At 39.4% G+C, this 19,202-nt stretch overlaps 1 protein-coding gene across 1 annotated transcript; it reads left to right on the top strand.

The window, feature by feature from the left end:
- The first annotated feature begins 7,063 nt into the window (after nucleotides 1-7,063).
- On the top strand, nucleotides 7,064-9,835 carry LOC113544273 (fucolectin-like). Its single transcript, XM_026942967.2, has 6 exons — nucleotides 7,064-7,100; nucleotides 7,341-7,385; nucleotides 8,002-8,284; nucleotides 8,965-9,104; nucleotides 9,195-9,286; nucleotides 9,758-9,835. Exons 1-6 carry the CDS (start codon nucleotides 7,064-7,066, stop codon nucleotides 9,833-9,835), a joined length of 675 nt encoding a protein of 224 aa, XP_026798768.2.
- Nucleotides 9,836-19,202: the final 9,367 nt, after the last annotated feature.

The raw sequence follows: 19,202 nt of genomic DNA, 5'->3' as shown, positions 1-19,202 counted from the left end.
AAACTCAGGTTGGCGTAACAGATGGGAAAGCACAAACGATGTAAAAAGCTGAGCATCCTGTTGATCCCTCTGGTTTCCCATGACCTTTCTCTATTCAATTCAATTCAATTTTATTTGTATAGCACTTTTACCAATGGACATCACAAAACAGCTTTTCAGAAATAATAGAAACTCAGGATTTGAGTTTGAAATTTATGAATTTATCCCTAATGAGCAAGCCAGAGGCAAAGGCTTCAGGGAAATATTCCCTGAGACGATATGACGAAGAAACCTTGAGAGGAACCAGACTCAAAAGTGAACCCATCCTCATCTGGGTGACACCGGATAGTGCAATTACAAATAATTCCCTTCTACAACTGTATACTATATTGTCAAAAAGTGCAATTGTGCAACCAGGAAAATTCATTATAGTTTTCACGTGAAGTCTATTTTGTTGAAGTTATCAACTGTTCACTGATTGAGACTTGAGTGCAAAACTGTTCATGGGAATTGCATTTCTACACATATCCTAAGCCATCATAACAAAATTGTTCATATCAACTGAAGTCCATCTTTGTGGTTTCTAAGTGGTACCATCCACAGAATCTCATGTAACTTTAGGCCATCTGTGTGGGGCCATACTCAGCAGCTGTGAGTGATTTCCAAGTGATGAGAAATCCAACCAGAAGTAGGGCATCAGGATGGATCAAACAGGTCCGGAGAGCAGAAGGAGTCACGATCACTGGCATCTCAGGAGTAGCACGTGTAGAGTAGGGGGAGAGAGAGAGAGAGAGATTGTTAGTTATGCTACTTGTCATGTAATGGTTAAAGCATATGTACATTGTTTGCAGAGTGCAAGCATAGACTCCCGCAAGATTAGCTATTAGCTATCCAAAAGGGAGAGCCAGAAGGTAACAGACATGAGGTTGCCCTGGGACATAAAGCCGCCCGCCACTCCACTGTCAACAAACCTGAGTGAACACATGAGAATGGGAGGTGATGGCACCCAAACATTCCAGTTCACCAAAACACTCTATGCCCTGAGTTCTGAACACTAACTGGAAGGCTGTTCCTTAACTGTGGGGCTTTGTAAGAGAAAGCTCTGCCCTCTGCTGTAGCCTTGACTATTCAAGGTACCAACAAGTAGCCTGCACCTTTAGATCAAAGTAGGCCTGACGGATCATAAAAGACCAAAAGTTCACTCAGATTCTAGGGCGCGAGACCAACTAATTACAGATACACTGTCATGTCAACACTGAAAAAGGTACATAGAGAAGACTTATAGTTACATTCTGATGGTGTCTTGTTGGTCGGTCCTGATCCTTGAAGTGAATGAATAGTCAGCCATTCAAAGTGCCCTATGAATCATGTTGTAGAGTCTGTATGTCCAGAGATTGCAGAGGATATGTGTGGACATTAAGTGTAATATACAAATATAATCATATCACTTGCTCACTATCTATTTGTGTTGTTCTTTCCAGTTGTTTTATGAAAAAAAAAATGGCTTCAGCTTTAAAATTGTGCTTTTGAATGTTGGTATGGTGTAATGTATAAGGAGGGGATTTGACTGTCCAATGTGGCTTGGCTGTGGATGAAGAAAGGGGCATATACACACAGACACACACACACACACATACACACAGGGTTCTATAGTAGTATTTTGCATAAATTTTGCATTACTCAAAGCAACTGGAGTGCCAGATTTTACTAGCTTCTGTATATACACTCACCGGCCACTTTATTAAGAACACCTTACTAATACTACGTAGGACCTTCTTTGCTCTCAGAACAGCCTCAATTCCTCATGGCATGGATTTCACACAGTGTTGGAAACATTTCTTTGAGACTTTGGTCCATGTTGACATAATTGCATCACAACATTCAAAGAAAATATTTCCCACACCATTATAGCACCAGCAGCAGCATAGACTGTTGACACAAGGCAGGTTTATGCTGCTGATGCCAATTTCTGAACAGATCATCTATATGTCAAAACAGAAATCAAGATTCATGAGATCAGGCAACGTTTTTCCAATCTTCAGCTTTCAGTGAGTCCGTGCCCACTGTAGCCTCAGATTCCTGTTCTTGGCTGACAGACAGGACTGGAAACTAATTTGGTTGTAGCTTATCCACCTCACTTGCTTTGATGTATTGTATGTTGCAAGATGCTTTTCTGCTCACCACAGTTGTAAAGAGTTAATGTTACCATAGCCTTTCTGTCAGCTTTTTCCAACCATTCTGGAAAAATGGTGAAAATCTCAGATCAGCCTGTAAAAATTCTCAAACAAGCTTGTCTGGCACCAACAACCATACCATCATCACTGAGATCACTGAGATCACATTTTTTCACCATTCTGATGTTTGATGTGAATACTAACTGAAGCTCTTATCTGTATCTGCATGATTTTATGCATTGTAGTGCTGCCACATAAATGAGCTTAGTTCTTTTTCCAAGACATCCTACAGAAGCAAATAAGGTCCAGTACTCCAGGAGCTTTGAGTAACCTAATGCAAAATTCATGCAAAATACTGTTTTTTCCTAAAAAGTTCCTGAAGAAGGCCAAAACTCCTAAAATTGTATTCAAGGCACTTTACAGACTGTTACAACCATTGAAATTACCATTTAATTACATATTTGTTAACAGTTAAAATATATTTAAAAACTAATAATAATAATAATAATAATAATAATAATATTAATAATGTTTAATTTATATAGCAGTTTACTCACACCCAAGGTCGCTTTACAATTACAAGAAAAAACATTTAAATTTCTTTAAATATTAAAAAAAATGAATTACCACAATATACATATCCTTGTTATCCTTGTTATACATATCCACACATATCCTTGTTATACATATCCAAGCTCCAGTCCTCTTGCCTTCTCCCTCTTCTCCATTCCTTTTCCTTAACTTTCAACAGCTGTCCTCCTACACATAAAGGAGGTAACACCCTGGACCTTGTCTTCAGTCGCCCCTTTCCTACTTCAGACATCTATGCTACCCCTCTCCACATCTCTGACCATCTCTTGGTATCCTTCACCATCACCCTCCCTATCCTGCCTAAAACCACCAGCCATCTATATTTCTCTCCCACTCGTAAAAACCTTCACTCTATCTCCCCTTCCTCCTTAGCTTCCTGCACCGTATCATCCCTTCCTGTCCCTGACTCCTTTTCCTCCCTACCATTGGAGCTAGCCACTGACACTTTCCTCTCCTCACTTTCCTCATCCTTGGACCTCCTCTGTCCTCTATCCTCTAAACCCAGGAAGATTTCCAGCCCTGCTCCTTGGCTATCGGATGTGCTGCACAGTAATCGGAGAGAATTAAGAAAAGCAGAGAGGAAGTGGAAGAAATCGCAACTTGACAGAGATCTGGTCTCCTATCCTGCTCTCCTGTCCAAATTTTCATCTGAAGTGACTTCTGCTAAGACTGCCTTCTACAAAGAAAAGCTGGAATCCTCTGCACAAGATCCTCGCAAGCTCCACAACATCTTTTCTTCACTACTCAACCCTCCGGCTCCTCCTGCTCCATCCTCTCTGACTGCTGAAGACTTTGCCACTTTTTATGATGAGAAGATTGGAAAAATCTGCCAGACATTCACTTCTACTCCTACTCCTACACTACACACTGAGGATTCTCCTTCTCATTCGCTGACACAGTTTTCTAAACTAACAACAGAAGAGATCCCGCAAATCATCTTATCCTGCAATCCTACCACCTGCCCATTGGATCCAATCCCTTCCACAATGCTCCAGACCATCTCTCAAGACCTCCTCCCCTTCATCACCATTATCATCAATGGCTCCATAACATCTGGTCATGTACCAACTTCATTCAAAAGAGCAAGAGTTATTCCCATCCTAAAGAAACCCACTCTAGATCCCTCTGCCATCAGCAACTACCAACCGGTATCACTTCTCTCTTTTCTTTCTAAAACCCTTGAACGAATTGTCTATAATCAGCTGTCTTGCTATCTCTCACAGAACAACCTCCAAGATCCCAATCAATCTGGCTTCAAACCGGCACACTCCACAGAGACTTCCCTTTTGGCCGTCACTGAGAAGCTACATGCCGCTAGATCAGCCAAACTGTCTTCAGTTCTCATCCTCCTTGACCTTTCAGCAGCGTTTGACACGGTGAACCACAAGACTCTCCTATCCACCCTCATGAGCCTAGGAATTCATGGTGTGGCATGGCAATGGTTTGCTTCCTACCTGGAAGATCGGTCATATCAGGTGACATGGAGGGGATCCACATCTGCTCCTCGCAAACTCTCCACTGGTGTTCAGGCTCAGTACTTGATCCTCTCCTGTTCTCCCTCTATACTCAATCTCTTGGTGCGGTCATATCCTCACATGGGTTTTCATACCACTGCTATGCAGATGACACTCAACTCATCCTCTCCTTCCCTCCCTCAGATTCTCATGTTTCTGCTCGGATATCAGCTTGTCTGGCAGACATCTCATCATGGATGACAGCTCATCAGCTGATACTTATATAGCTCTCACACACACACAAACACACACACACACACACACACATACTGACTTAGCAATGCAATCAGTTCATGTTCTTGGCTGACAAGAGTGGAACATGATGTGGTCTTCTGCTGTTGTAGCACATCCACCTCAAAGTTTGATGTTTTGTGCATGCTGAGATGCTTTTCTGCTCACCATGGTTGTAAAGCGTGATTATTTATGTTACTATATACTTCTAGGCAGCTCGAACCAATCTGGCCATTTTTCTCTGACCTCTCTTATCAACAAGGTGTTTCTACCAATAGAACTGTCACTCGCTCAATTTGTTTTGTTTTTCGCACCATTCTGGGTAAACTTTAGAGACTTTTCTGTTTGAAAATCTGAGGAGATCAGCAGTTTACTCAAATACTCAAACCAGCCCATCTGGCACCAACAATCATGACACGACGAAAGTCACAGAGATCACACTTCTTCATTCTGATGTTTGTATGTGTCTGTACTAGAGTGTCTGTACTAATTACAGATACACTGCCATGTCAACACTGAAGAAGGTACATAGAGAAGACTTATAGTTACATTCTGATGGTGTCTTGTTGGTTGGTCCTGATCCTTGAAGTGAATGAATAGTCAGCCATTCAAAGTGCCCTATGAATCATGATGTAGAGTCTGTATGTCCAGAGATTGCAGAGGATATGTGTGGACATTAAGTGTAATATACAAATATAATCATATCACTTGCTCACTATTTGTGTTGTTCTTTCCAGCTGTTTTATGAAAAAAAATGGCTTCAGCTTTAAAATTGTGCTTTTGAAAGTTGGTATGGAGGGGATTTAACTGTCCAATGTGGCTTGGCTGTGGATGAAAAAAGGGGGCACACGCAGACACACACACACACACATACACACAGGGTTGTATAGTAGTATTTTGCATAGATTTTGCATTACTCAAAGCAACTGGAGTGCCAGATTTTACTAGCTTCTGTATATACACTCACCGGCCACTTTATTAAGAACACCTTACTAATACTACGTAGGACCTTCTTTGCTCTCAGAACAGCCTCAATTCCTCATGGCATGGATTTCACACAGTGTTGCAAACATTTCTTTGAGACTTTGGTCCATGTTGACATAACTGCATCACAGCATTCAAAGAAAATATTTCCCACACCATTATAGCACCAGCAGCAGCATAGACTGTTGACACAAGGCAGGTTTATGCTGCTGATGCCAATTTCTGAACAGATCATCTATATGTCAAAACAGAAATCAAGATTCATGAGATCAGGCAACGTTTTTCCAATCTTCAGCTTTCAGTGAGTCCGTGCCCACTGTAGCCTCAGATTCCTGTTCTTGGCTGACAGACAGGACTGGAAACTAATTTGGTTGTAGCTTATCCACCTCACTTGCTTTGATGTATTGTATGTTGCAAGATGCTTTTCTGCTCACCACAGTTGTAAAGAGTTAATGTTACCATAGCCTTTCTGTCAGCTTTTTTCAACCATTCTGTGTAAACTCGAGATTGCTGTGTGTGAAATTTTTTTTGTTCCAATTTTTCTCCCACAGAAGCAAGGAAGATCCAGTACTCCAAGAACTTTGAGTAGCCTAATGCAAAATTCATGCAAAATATATTTTTTCCTAAAAAGTTCCTGAAGAAAGCTAAAACTTTACAAATGTTACAGCCATTGAAACAACCTCTGAAATTACCATTTAATTACACATGCTTTAACAGTTAAAAATATATTTAAATAATAATAATAATAATAATAATAATAATAATTAAATTATATAGCAGTTTACTCACACCCAAGGTCGCTTTACAATTACAAGAAAAAACATTTAAATTTCTTTAAATATTAAAAAATGAATTACCACAATATACTTATCCTTGTGGTAATGAATATTATTAGCACATAAATATTATGTGCTAATATTAATGAATACTATCCTGTTGTCTTATATTATTTTTTGAGAACAATTTCTTCTTAAAATACAATGCATCTGCACATTTTGGCAGTTCAAATTGAGATATCATTAATGTTTTGTCCCATTACTGATACTGTGCCTCACTGACCAAATGGAATGCTGGGTGATTCATCACATCAGTTTTAGCCATGACATTTCTGCTTTTGCTTTTGTGCAACACATTTGTATAACTGTTTTCATGAATCAATTGTTATGCAGGATAAAAACTATACCTGTATTACGTATTCCGGTATGTATTTTTTAAAGTTTGGTATAGATTGTCGTCTGAGGCAAACTTATTTGCATTTGCAGAACACAAAGTGCCTTTGCCTTTTAAATAAACTACATCAATCATTTAGAGATACGCCAAGTGGGCAGCTCAGGGTATAAAAGGGTCAAGGAGATGACTTTCTGATCTATGTCAAGCAAGGTAAGAAATCTCTATTAACTGTGCCTTTATTTGGCTTAGCACATTATATATTTGCTATATGTTGCAATTCATATAATTTGATGTGCACAGTAAAAGTCTGAGTCTTAAGTAGTGAATGCTACATTGCTTCCTCAATTGACTATTTTCCTTTTCTTCCTTGAGTGCTGTTGTAAATTGTACAAAGTTGTTATCTTTCTATTTGAACAGAAAATGGAGACATCACAGAGGCCCATGCTTCTTTTTTTAGGTAAATTCTGATTTAAAGTATCAAACTAATTTCAAGTATTTAAAAAAATTCTAGTATTAGTGTTAGCTGCAATATGCTAAGATTTATTTAATCTTTTTTTGAATTGTCATAAAAATTTAAAATGACAATATCTCTTATAGATTTTTTAAAAAATACCTATCAAATGTTCTTCCTATTACGTCTCTCTCTAAGCAGGCACGTAATGAGATGTATAATTTTATATTATGTATTTTTGTACAGGGATATACATTTTCTCATTGCAATGGATACTGACCCATCAGCAAGGTAAGAATACAGTATAGTAGAATACATACATATCAGTGGGGTCCAAAAGTCTAAGAACACATTGAAAAAACATATTACATTTTTTTCTCATTTAAAATTGGAAATAAACAGAAGGATTTTAGAATTCTGAAATATTTAAAATAAAGAAAGTAAATGTTCGTTATTTTTAATATTTAATATTCACAATTCTGCGCTATTTCTAGGTCCCTACCTGTAAAGCTAATTTGTGATATTGACCATGCTAAAGGTCAAAAGGTCAGATTTTCCTCATGCCTAATTTCTTCTGTTGAAGCATGTGTTCAGACAACACTGACGGATTTGATCTAAAAATGGATCGTAAGGTTTTGCACAATGTTGTGGAGTCCCTGCAAGCTCGAATGCACACTGTCATTAAAGGAAAAAGGGGACATACCAAATACTAAGAAACTCTGAAATTCCTGTAAATAGTTCATGATTCTACTTTTCACTGAAGTTGTAATCAATAATGAAAATTGTTACATTAAATTAAAAACGAATGCAAAATAGAAGCATTTTCGCTAGTGCTCTCAAACTTTTGGACCCCACTGTTTTTTGCGTAATATGCATATAAATTAATATGTTCTTCTCTCCCCTCCAGTCAATGTGGCCTTAGGAGGAAAAGCAACACAATCTTCTTTATACACTAACAATTACTATGCTTACTTTGCTACCGATGGCAACAGAGAATCTGACATGCTTTACTTCTCATGTACACACACAACTGTTGAGAATAACCCATGGTGGAGAGTGGATTTGTTGGCAGTGCACGATATTAGCACTGTAATCATCACTAACAGAGGCGACTGCTGTCCAGAACGGATAGATGGTGCTGAGATTCACATTGGCAACTCCTTAGTCAACAATGGCAACAATAACCCCAGGTGACATTTTTAAAAATAAATTTATAAAAATATCAGCAAAAGAGAGTAAGAGTTTACTTACAGAGTTTTATTAACATTTCATAAAGCTTGCTGCCTATAAGTCTTTGTAATTTGTTAACAATTCTTTGCATGCATTTAGAAATGTAATAAGGCATTATAACATTCCACTAACCACTCCACTAATTCCACTAATATTTACAATATATTTTTGTGAATCCATTTATTTCTGTGAAGCTGCTTTGTGACAATGTCCATTGTTAAAAGCGCTATACAAATAAAATTGAATTGAATTGAACTAAAATTGCTCATGATGTAATTTGAAATTGTGAATGATAATTGTCTTCATACATAATTTTAAAGAACTTGAAGATTTTTTTAAAAAGTTGCTTAAGAAATAAATTACAAAATATTTTAAATGGCATCAATTAGTTCTTTAAACAAAGACACTCATGAGTTTAGTACTGCTGATTTTAATGTATTGTAAACTTTATTTTTTTTTTTTTAAGTATAAGAAAAAATATTTTTAATAAAATTACCAAAAAAAAAATTATTCTGCACTCGCTGGTATGAAAATAATCAACTTCAGGGTGGTGACAGCTTTATAAAGCATTATTAACTTTGGATTGAACATTAAGTTAATACATTACCCCTCTATTGTTTCTTTCTCTCTCTCTCTGCAGATGTGTCGTTATCTCTAGCATCCCTGCTGGTGCCTCTGCAAAGTACATGTGCAATATGAGAGGTCGTTATGTGAACATCATCATTCCCAATGTTAACCAGGTTCTCACTCTCTGTGAAGTGGAAGTGTATGGGGTTCCAGGTTACACTTTTATATTCAAATCACAATTTCATATAAATTTAAAGTCAGATAAGTTTCACAACAGTCAACATTGTTGACCTTTTTTTGTAGTGCCTGTTACTAAGACGGCATTTCTGAGATTAAAGTTTAACAGCAGTGAAGATCTCGTCAACCCTACCATGAGGGACAAAGTTCTTCAGAAGGTGTGTGTTTGTCAGAATATAAACTCAGTTGTCAGTTTATTAGGTACACATAACTTGTAGCTGGCCATTATTGATTGTAGTCGCTCTGTTGAGCTTGTTGAGCTTGTTGCCGCTCCTCTATTAGTAGACAAGGGCTCACTGTTAGCTGGACAATTTCCCAATCCAGCAGTGACCCAACCCATTGCTACTGCTGCACCTGATAAACACATACTAGTGCCATGCACGCTAACATTCTACCACCATGTTAGTGTCACTGCTTTGTTGAGAATGGTTCACTAGCCAAATAATATATTTCATCAGTAGTGTTCCAGTGGTGGTCCCTTTCCACAGAGTAGCTGGAGTCAGCAAAACAAGGCATCAGATGAGCTGAAGTCAGTAATTGTGTGTATATATATATATATATATATATATATATATATATATATATATTATTAATATTGCACAGAACATCAAAGTACTTTTTCTCCATAGATGAAATCTGCCAGTGTCCAGTCATCAGTATTTCAGCTCCGTTGGACAAAGGAACCAGAACTGGAAACTGAAACTTAAAAAAGGGTAAGAAAGATTAGAAGAATACTACTGCTACTCCTACTGCTACTACTACTGATAATAATAATAATAATAATAATAATAATAATAATAATATAGCTGCAAGCTGCAATCTGCAGGGTCCACGCACACCTTGCATACTTGCATCACATTTTGTGATGATAGCTCAATATTAGCTGTGTAAACTACCTGCTGAAAGCCTGATGAAGTAATTCAGCTGCAGATTAGCAGAAAGATAGAGCACACCAAATTTCAGCTCAATTGGAATTTTGGTTCCTGAGAAATAGCCATTAACTTAACTCTGAGCACTATTAACATGAATAGTGCCCCCTGTTAGCCAGTTTGACTTAGATTGCATCAGGTACTAGAGGTACAATTAAATTTTTGTGACAATAGCTTAATGGGAATCTTTTAAAATATCTGCTGATAATCTGATTGTGAAATAATGTGAAATAAATGTGAAATAAAAACATTTTTTGAACACCCAGATTAAAATTTTGTGAAACCAAATATTGCTAAAAAAAATACTCAGAAAATGTTTTGCTAACTTAATATTGTTAATTGGGTATGTCTCAAAAGAAGGTCTTATCTTAGGCTATAATTGATTTAAAATTTTTCCAGATCTTATGAACAATTCAGGTTAGAGAAGTTTCAGTAACATTTTGTATGACTTAAGTAAGGAAAACATAAAGGGGCATGCTGTTATAGGAAAAGAATCAATGACAGACTGGTGTGAAGGGGGCTGACGTGAAGCAGAGTTACTGTTACCAACCTTAGTTGATTATTTTCCAATTATAGCACGTCCTGAACTGATTTACCACAACAATGTGATACAATTACAATTTGCAATTTTGTAACGAATGATACTTTCAACTGTTTAAAATAAAATAAAATAAAATTAATTAATTAATTAAAAAATTTTTTTTAAAAAAAACACATCTTGTCATGTTCCTGGGAAACTGTAAAGTGCACAGTCCACTGTCCTGAACATTTTCCGGTAGTGGAAAACTTACTAAGTGCTAAAACCTGAGACTCCTTCCATAAATGTTAAATAAACTTACAGAACTCCTTACAGAAAGCTTCACCATATTAGCAATTAAATTTTTTTTTTTTTTTTCCATAATAAAAAACACAAATCTGTTTTTGATTAGACTTAGATTATGGGGAGCGTTTGCCGTACAATCCCTTGTGAATGACTTGTTATTATAGAAAGGATAGCCTCTTAAAATGAACACATTAATATAAACTTGGGATAAGAATTGCAGCCTTCTGACCTTCTGACCTATCAGATTTATCAGATAATAAATACAATAAAATCTCTCTTGATAGTTCTGCACAACATCAGTTTGACTTTTACTTATTTATTTATTCACTGATTTATTTATTTTACCTGAGTGATATGACAGGTAAGATTTTTGTTATTCTGACTTGCAGGTAGCAGAAATACATCTTAAATATGTAGAAGTAGAAGAAGTGGTCTAAAAACAACAACAACAACAACAAAAAGAACATCAAATGTGTGAGGATTGGGTGTAGCATATGTAACTAGCTAGCTGCTGATATATTCTTATTGTTTTTAAGTACAGCTTTTTTTTTTTTTTTTTTGGAAATGTATCTATGAAAAATTATTGTTACTCCTATGTACTATGTGATAGATTGATGTATTTAAAATGCCCTCTTGATTGTTGGGTTTAGTTAAGCCTAGGTTTGAGTTTAAGATAATAGCTAGATTTTATGGTGGGTCTATGTTAGTTACATTTCTCTCAGAAATATTATTGAGCAGATACATTCTGTAGCCTTTCAGAAAAAGTGAGAATTTCTATGGAAACATAATGGAATACAAAACATCCAAATTAGCCTGGTTGTAAGAACTGTTAATTCATCGTTATTGTATTACAACCAGCTGCTGTTTTCAACATGGTAGTACAAAGAAGATGTTTTGCACAGCAGGGTAAAACAAGACACTGCAAAATGCCAAATAGTGCTAATGATCATGAACGTTTCTTTATTTTTATTTTTTTAAATCTTTTTTAATCATCAATTTCTAATATTGCCATGACACCTAATGCAATACTCAAAATCCTTGTCTCCTCCCAGCCAATCAGAAATGTTGAGAACCAACCAACCATCACAATCTTTCTGAATCTGGGAATGCTTGAAAGCATGTTTAAAACACAGAAAGTGCTGAGATCATGTAGAACTCATCATGTTCACTATAAACTTTGTTGCTTCCCTTAAATACTTATCTGCTTGAGAATTTCCAAAATTTGTAGACTGTTGATTCTCAGTAAAGCACACTACCAATTATTAATTTCAAAAAATTATTTATTTATTTATTTATTTATTTGTTATTGGATTTTTTTAATTTTATTTAGTATGTGTACATTTTACATGATTTTACATGATAACTTATTTAACTCATCCTTCTTCAGAGCATTCCATTCCCTAAACAAATATTTCACATTGTTAGTATCAGAATCTTATTGAACATACAACATATTCAGTAATCTGTAACTAAGATCCAATAAAGAAAGTTTCTTTATGCAGATTTAGTACAATGTCCAGAATGTCTCTGAGACACTTCAGCCTCTGATTAGTCATGGATTCCTGGGATGACTTTCCAGCAGTCTCTGAGGATTTCTTCCCATCACTCCAGTGTCAAAAACCAAACCATTAAATTACTGGCTAGTTTAACTTTTTTTTTTTTTTACACTCTGATTCTCAATGTTCAAATCAATCCAGCAACTTATTTATCAGGACTGATTATGTCTAAAATCAAAGACTGACAATATCCCATATGACTTATTTAGCCAAATCTAAACTCACCTCTGAATTTGTGTAACTGGACATGCAGAATAATGAATTTTCACTATCCTGTTCCTTGTTTCTTTACTTATGAATAAAAAAAGGTATTTGACACAAAGAATAACACAATGCGCTCTCAGATCAGTAGTGGGTGATTGTGTTTTCTTTGTAGTGAATCTGCATTAAAAAAAAATCTGCATTTCTTTGTAGTGTATCTACAAATTCTTAATAGGAAGACATAAATGTAACGGACATGCTACTTTATTACGTCATATGTCAACACGCATATCCGCGTAACTCTAAATATGAGGAACTTTCTCTAAACAAATACTGACATAACTAGATATTTAAGTCAGCCTATCCCATCCCTATATTATACTGTTACATATAGATGTGTCTGAAGTGTTTATGTATATTTCTTCATTTTCTTATGTATACCAATATGTAAGTCAATGCAAAAGTTTCACACTACTACAAAATGTCCCATTGTGGTCTAAAGACACCTCATTCCACACCCATCAGAATATTGCCATCTCACTGTTTGACAGATGAAAATATAAAAATTATGCTTTAGAAATAGTTAAACAGTGTCCTTGCAAGATTGTGAACTGAACTACTAATTTAGAGCTCAATAAGTACACTGCACCGCACCTGTAACATGGGAAATGGAGTCCTTAGAACAATGGCAAGAGTCCGGGGTGGAATGCCCTCTAGTGGAGTCCATGGGCACTCCAGCTGGTGATCGTAACATAGCCACCCCGCTAAGGAGCGGCTTCCAGACGCTCCTCAACAGGGAGGAGGGGGGTGGAGCGGAGGCGGAACAGGGGGAGGGATGGAGGGTCAGGTCCATGTGGAAGTGGAGGAACAAGGGACAGAGGCAGAGCGGGCTGAGCAGGGTACCAAGGTGGGGCAGGCGGAACAGAATAGCACCAGGGCGGAGCAGGCGGAGCTGAAGGGCACCAGGGCGGAGAGGGCGGAGCTGACGAGCACCAGGGCGGAGCTGACGAGCACCAGGGCGGAGCTGACGAGCACCAGGGCGGAGCAGGTGGAGCTGACAAGCACCAGGGCGGAGCTGAAGGGCACCACAGCTGAGCAGGTGGGTCCGAAAATCCCCACGGCGGAGCAGACAACCACCACAGCAAAGCAGAGGAGAGCAAAGATCCCCACAGTGGAGCCGACAGCCATAAGGCGCGTGCCCACCAAGGCGAACCAGGTGAGACTGGAACAGAGGGCACAGAGAGGTTAATAACGGCCTCTGCGGACGAGCCAGGACAGGCTGAGAGTTCACAGAGGGTCTCCTTAACCGTAACAGAACAGGCAGAGAGTTCATAGACGGCCTTCTTGGCTGGGACAGAGCAGGCGAAGAGCTCGGAGACGGCCTCCTTGGCCGTGACAGGACAGGCAGAGGGTTCAAAAGCGGACACCGGAGGTTCTGCAGTGGAAACTGCCACCTCGGGAGGAGCTGGAGCGGACGCCGCTGATTTGAGAGGTTCTGCAGCGGGAGCTGCCACCTCAGGAGCTGATGCAGAGGCGAACGACCTGGGAGGTCCTGCAGTGGGAGCTGCCATCTCCGGAGCTGGAGCGGGCTCTGGAGCGGATTCGAGGACTGGACCGGGCTCTGGAGCGGATTCGAGGACTGGAGTGGGCTCTGGAGCAACCTCATGGACTGGAGTGGACACTGGAGCAAGCTCAGGAACAGATTCATTGACTGGAGCAAGAACAGAGCAATATGCAGCCCAAACACACAGGATGGCGACCGCCATTACAGGGAGCACTGAGGATAAGGGAAGTGTCTTTATGATGACCAGTGCTGAAGCTCTTGGAATGCCTGCTGCACGCACCGACATCAACAGTGGGTCCGCCAGACTGGACGCCAGCCTCAAATGCCCTTGGAACGCCTTGGTGTCTTCAAACGCAACATCCACCATACTCTGGAATACTATAGTGGCATCCGTGATGGCTGAAGACTGAGGCTTGACATCCATAATGGCTGGAGGGTCTGGTGTGACAGGCATCTTGGGAAGAGGCTCTGGGCAGGCGGCCATCTTGGGAAGAGGCTCTGGGCAGGCGGCCATCTTGGGAAGAAGCTCTGGACTGGGGATCACAGAACAAGAAGGTGCAGAAAACACAGGAGTGGCGACCATAATCACAGGACCTGCTGGTGGCCATGATGGGTCAAGCTCCACTGCTGCCGGGGTTTCAAAGTCCTATGCCTCTCCCACAGTAAAAGGAGAGCCACATGACAAGAGTGCATAGTCCATAAAGTCTCTTAAACTACAGTTGAATTCCCCTCCAGGTAACAATGATTTCGTTGGCTCATTGAGTCCTTAAACAAAATCTCATCATATAGGAGTACTTGATATGACAACGCACAGAATAGATGAACGTATTCCTCAATGGATAGGTCCTTTTGCCGAAGGTGCAATAGTTGATCGACTCGGTCCATGATTGGCCTGGAATGCACAAAAAGCCGCTGGATCCGGGAGTGGCTAATTATTCTGTAACGTGGGGGTCGACAACAGAGTTGGGGATCCAAATACAAGGCTTTTATTACAAACGTGGTCAAAACAGGCAGTGTCGAGCACCAGCAAACAGTACAAACAAAGGCAGAGACAAAAGAGTAATCCGAAACACAGGCAATGGTCAGGGCAGGCAGCAAACAATCAAAAACAAGGAGAACAGTCCAGGGGTCAAAACACAGGTAAACTAGGAGACACGGAAACACAGAAACACAGAAACTAGGAATGGCTATAGACACACAATGACATACAATAATCAGCAACCTAGGAGCAGGTGTGAGCAACTTTTATACAGAACAGGGAGAACACATGACAAAACCAACCAATGAGAACATGACACACGAAACAAAGGAACCAATCAGAACATGACACACAAACAAGGGTAGCACATGACACCGGTGGGGCAAGGAACACATGGGAAATGGAGTCCTGAGAACAATGGCAAGAGTCCGGGGTGGAGTGCCCTCTAGTGGAGTAGCTGGTGATCGTAACAGCACCCTTATTTTGGTCTGGAGTCAATAAGCTAGTTTGTTACTAGTAAAAGTTTGAAGAGTGAGCTGGTTGATGCATGATGACTCTAACAAGGTGCTGCATCTGGTAGCATATTACTGCCTCACAGTTCCACGGTTCCTGGTTCAGTCCTCAGCTCAGGTGCTGTGCATCTGATATGGAATTTCACAAGTTTTCCCATGTCCATGTGGGTTTCCTCTGGGTTCTTGGGTTTCCTCCCACCTCCCAAAAACATGCCAGTATGTGGATTGGCTCTGCTAAATTGCACCTAGGTGTGACTGAGTGCCATTCAGGATGTATTCCTGTGTATTCCTTATGCCCAGTGTGCCAAGGCTGGGATATGTTTCCAGAAAGGAACTGAAGCAAGACAACTTTTTCTACTGTTTTCCCTTAAATTTGAGGCTTATGAACAGCAGATGTCGCCACTACACCATTTTCTTCGTAAGAAACATGAAATGCCCTGCAAATGTTTAGGCATTGTATGGAGGATGATGATTATAGGAATGTGGCTAGCTTGATTACATTATTGCCTGTTGCATAACCACTGTGTAACCCATGCACATTAACCCTAATGTGTCGGACACTTCATTTCATAATTTACCTCAAGCGGGTGCTATATCCTTTTACAGATAATTTTTGAAGGTCATTTTTGAAGGATGTGAGACTACTTAAGATTAATTGATAGAATGCTATCTAAACTACAAAAAACAAACTGCTGTTAACCTTTCACACAAAATCCCTGTGCGGTTTTAATTATAACAAAAGCTAAGAAAGAGAAACTGAGCTGAATATGAAGAGGGAAAAGGTAGCACAGGGTTTGAGTTAATGCAGACAAAATAAGCTCTATAACGGTGAACCCAGCATTTGGAGTGGAGTTGTTTGGCAAAACGAGGGACAGAGAAAGTGAGGAAGAGAGATAGAGGCCCACTTAATTTGTGAGATGTAAAGAGCCATGGTGATGGTAGGGATGGAAATGCAGAACGAGAGAAAGGAAGATGGGAAAATGAAAATAAAAGACAGAATGAGAGGGAGTGAAAGCGAGTGTGAGGGAGAGATATTTTTCTTTTTTGGTTGGAAGAGGTGTGAGATGCACACTGATGATAAGTGCATGTACACTGTTCAGAGCTTGAATAACAAAACAACTTGTTTGCATTAGCATATTTCAGATACAACCTAGAACTTTGGAAAGTTAAAACTCAAAAATGTGAATTTGTCCCTAATGAGCAAGCCAGAGGTGATGGTGGCAAGGAAAAACTCCCTGAGACGATATGAGGAAGAAACCTTGAGAGGACCCAGACTCAAAAAAGAACCAATCCATGCAATTATAAATACATCCCTTCTATAACTGTGTACTACATGAACAAATAGGGCAATTGTGCAAGCAGAAAATTCATTACAGTTTTCACATGAAGTCCGGTTTGTTGAACCTATCCAGTAACCTGAGTACAGAACTGCTCACGGAAACTACAGCCACAGAGCCACCACAGCAATCGCAGTCCCAAGCCATCACAGTGCAACTCCCCATATGAGATCCCCAAGCCATCTCCACGGCCCCCAAGTGGCACCATCCCCGATCCCAATGATCTTCAGGCCATCCATGTGGGACCACCCCCAGCAGCAGCGAGCGATCTCAACCAATGAGAACTCCAACCAGAAGAAGGGCATCAGGAAGGATCAGGCAGGTCCGGAGAGCAGAAAGGGTCAGGATCACTGGTATCTCAGGAGTAGCATGTGTAGAGAGAAACAGAGAGAGAGAGAGATTGTTAAGTACACTAATTGTCACGTAATGGTTAAAGAATATGTTCATTGTGTGCAGAGTGCAAGCAGGTACTCCCACAAGACTAGCTATGACAGCATAACTAAAAGGAACAGTCAGAAGGTAACAGACATGAGATTGTCCTGGGACATAAAGCGGTCCGCCACTCCACCGTCAACAAACCTGAGTGAACACACGAGAGTGGGGGGTGACGGCATCCAAACATCCCAGTTCACCAAAACACTCCATGCCCGTGAACCCTCCAGATCTGCTCTTTTTCCTAAGAAAAAACTATTCACAAAAGGCTTGACTAAACAAATGTTTTCAGCCTAGCCTTAAACACTGAGACTGTGTGTGAGTCCCGAACACTAAGTGGAAGGCTGTTCCATAACTGTGGGGCTTTGTAAAGAGAAAGCTCTGCCCCCCTGCTGCAGCCTTCACTATTCAAGGTACTAACAATTAGCCTGCACCTTTTCATCTAAGTTGGCGTGGTGGATCATAAAAGACCAGAAGGTTGCTCAGGTACTGCGGTGCAAGACCATTTAGTGATTTATAAGGCAATAGTAATATTTTATATTCAATGCTTTATTTGATTGGGAGCCAGTGCAGAGTGAATAATATGGGGTGATGTGGTCATTATGTTATGACTAATTTTACCTAGAGATAGCATATATAAAGAAAAAGTCAGTGGGCCTAAAACAGAACCTTGCAGAAACTTCACCTTAGTATGTATAGAGAATTCACCATTTACATCTACAAATATTTTGCGATCAGTCAAATAAAACCTGAGCCAGGACAGTGCCATTCCCTTAACATCAGCAACATTTTTTTGTCTGTCAAGGAGAGTAGTATGATCAAAGCTGCACTAAGTTCAAGCAACACAAACAAGAAGACGCAACCCTGATCAGAGGCCAGTAGTAGGTCATTTACTACTTTAACCAGCACTGTCTCTGTGCTATGATGAGGCCTAAATCCTGACTGATACATTTCATGAATGTTATTCCTATGTAAGTATTTTTTAACGGTGGAGCTGGGAAACAGTTTTCGTTCTTTCATGTTTTTAACGTGTTGAATGACAAATAAATGAACCTTGAACCTTGAACCTTGTATGCGCATAAATGCTGTGCTACAACATTTTCTAGGATCTTGGAGATAAAGGGGAGGTTTGATATTGGCCTATATATATCCTGACAGGAGTCGAGGTCAGGTTTTTTAATCAGGGGTTTGATAACTGCTAGTTTAAAAGATTTAGGTACATAGCAAATCCTAAGGGAAGAATTGATTATTTTAGAAGAGGTTCAATTGCTTCTGTAATTATCTGCTTGAAGAAACATGTAGGTAATGGATCTCGTATACAAGTTGCTGATGAGGAAATTAGTTCAGTCTCTCAAAGGCTAATAAAATATTCTAATTACTGATCTGTTATGATTATATTATTATCTACAGTGTTTGTTATCAATCGGAACGTTGACTCTAACCATTCAGTCGCCAGATCAAGTTCTGTTGGGTCAGACAGTGATCCAATCATAGTTGATAACTCAAGGACATTATTGATATAACTCTGTGCAGTAGCTGACGTGAATGTACATTTGATGAGGTAGCGTGGCAAGCTGCATATATTATGACTAAAACGCATTTTAAAAGATGAGGTAATGATCTGAAATAGCTTCAGACTGTGGAAATGTGACCATATTTTCTATATTTAAGCTGAATGTTAGTATTAGATCAAGAGCGTGACCACCATTATGAATGGGTCATATTGTGTTTTGATTAACCC

Source organism: Pangasianodon hypophthalmus, chromosome 28 (genome assembly GCF_027358585.1).
Source record: "Pangasianodon hypophthalmus isolate fPanHyp1 chromosome 28, fPanHyp1.pri, whole genome shotgun sequence".
NCBI classification, from domain to species: domain Eukaryota; kingdom Metazoa; phylum Chordata; class Actinopteri; order Siluriformes; family Pangasiidae; genus Pangasianodon; species Pangasianodon hypophthalmus.
Note: the sequence above shows the minus strand (reverse complement) of the source record. Positions and strands in the feature narration are given on the sequence as shown.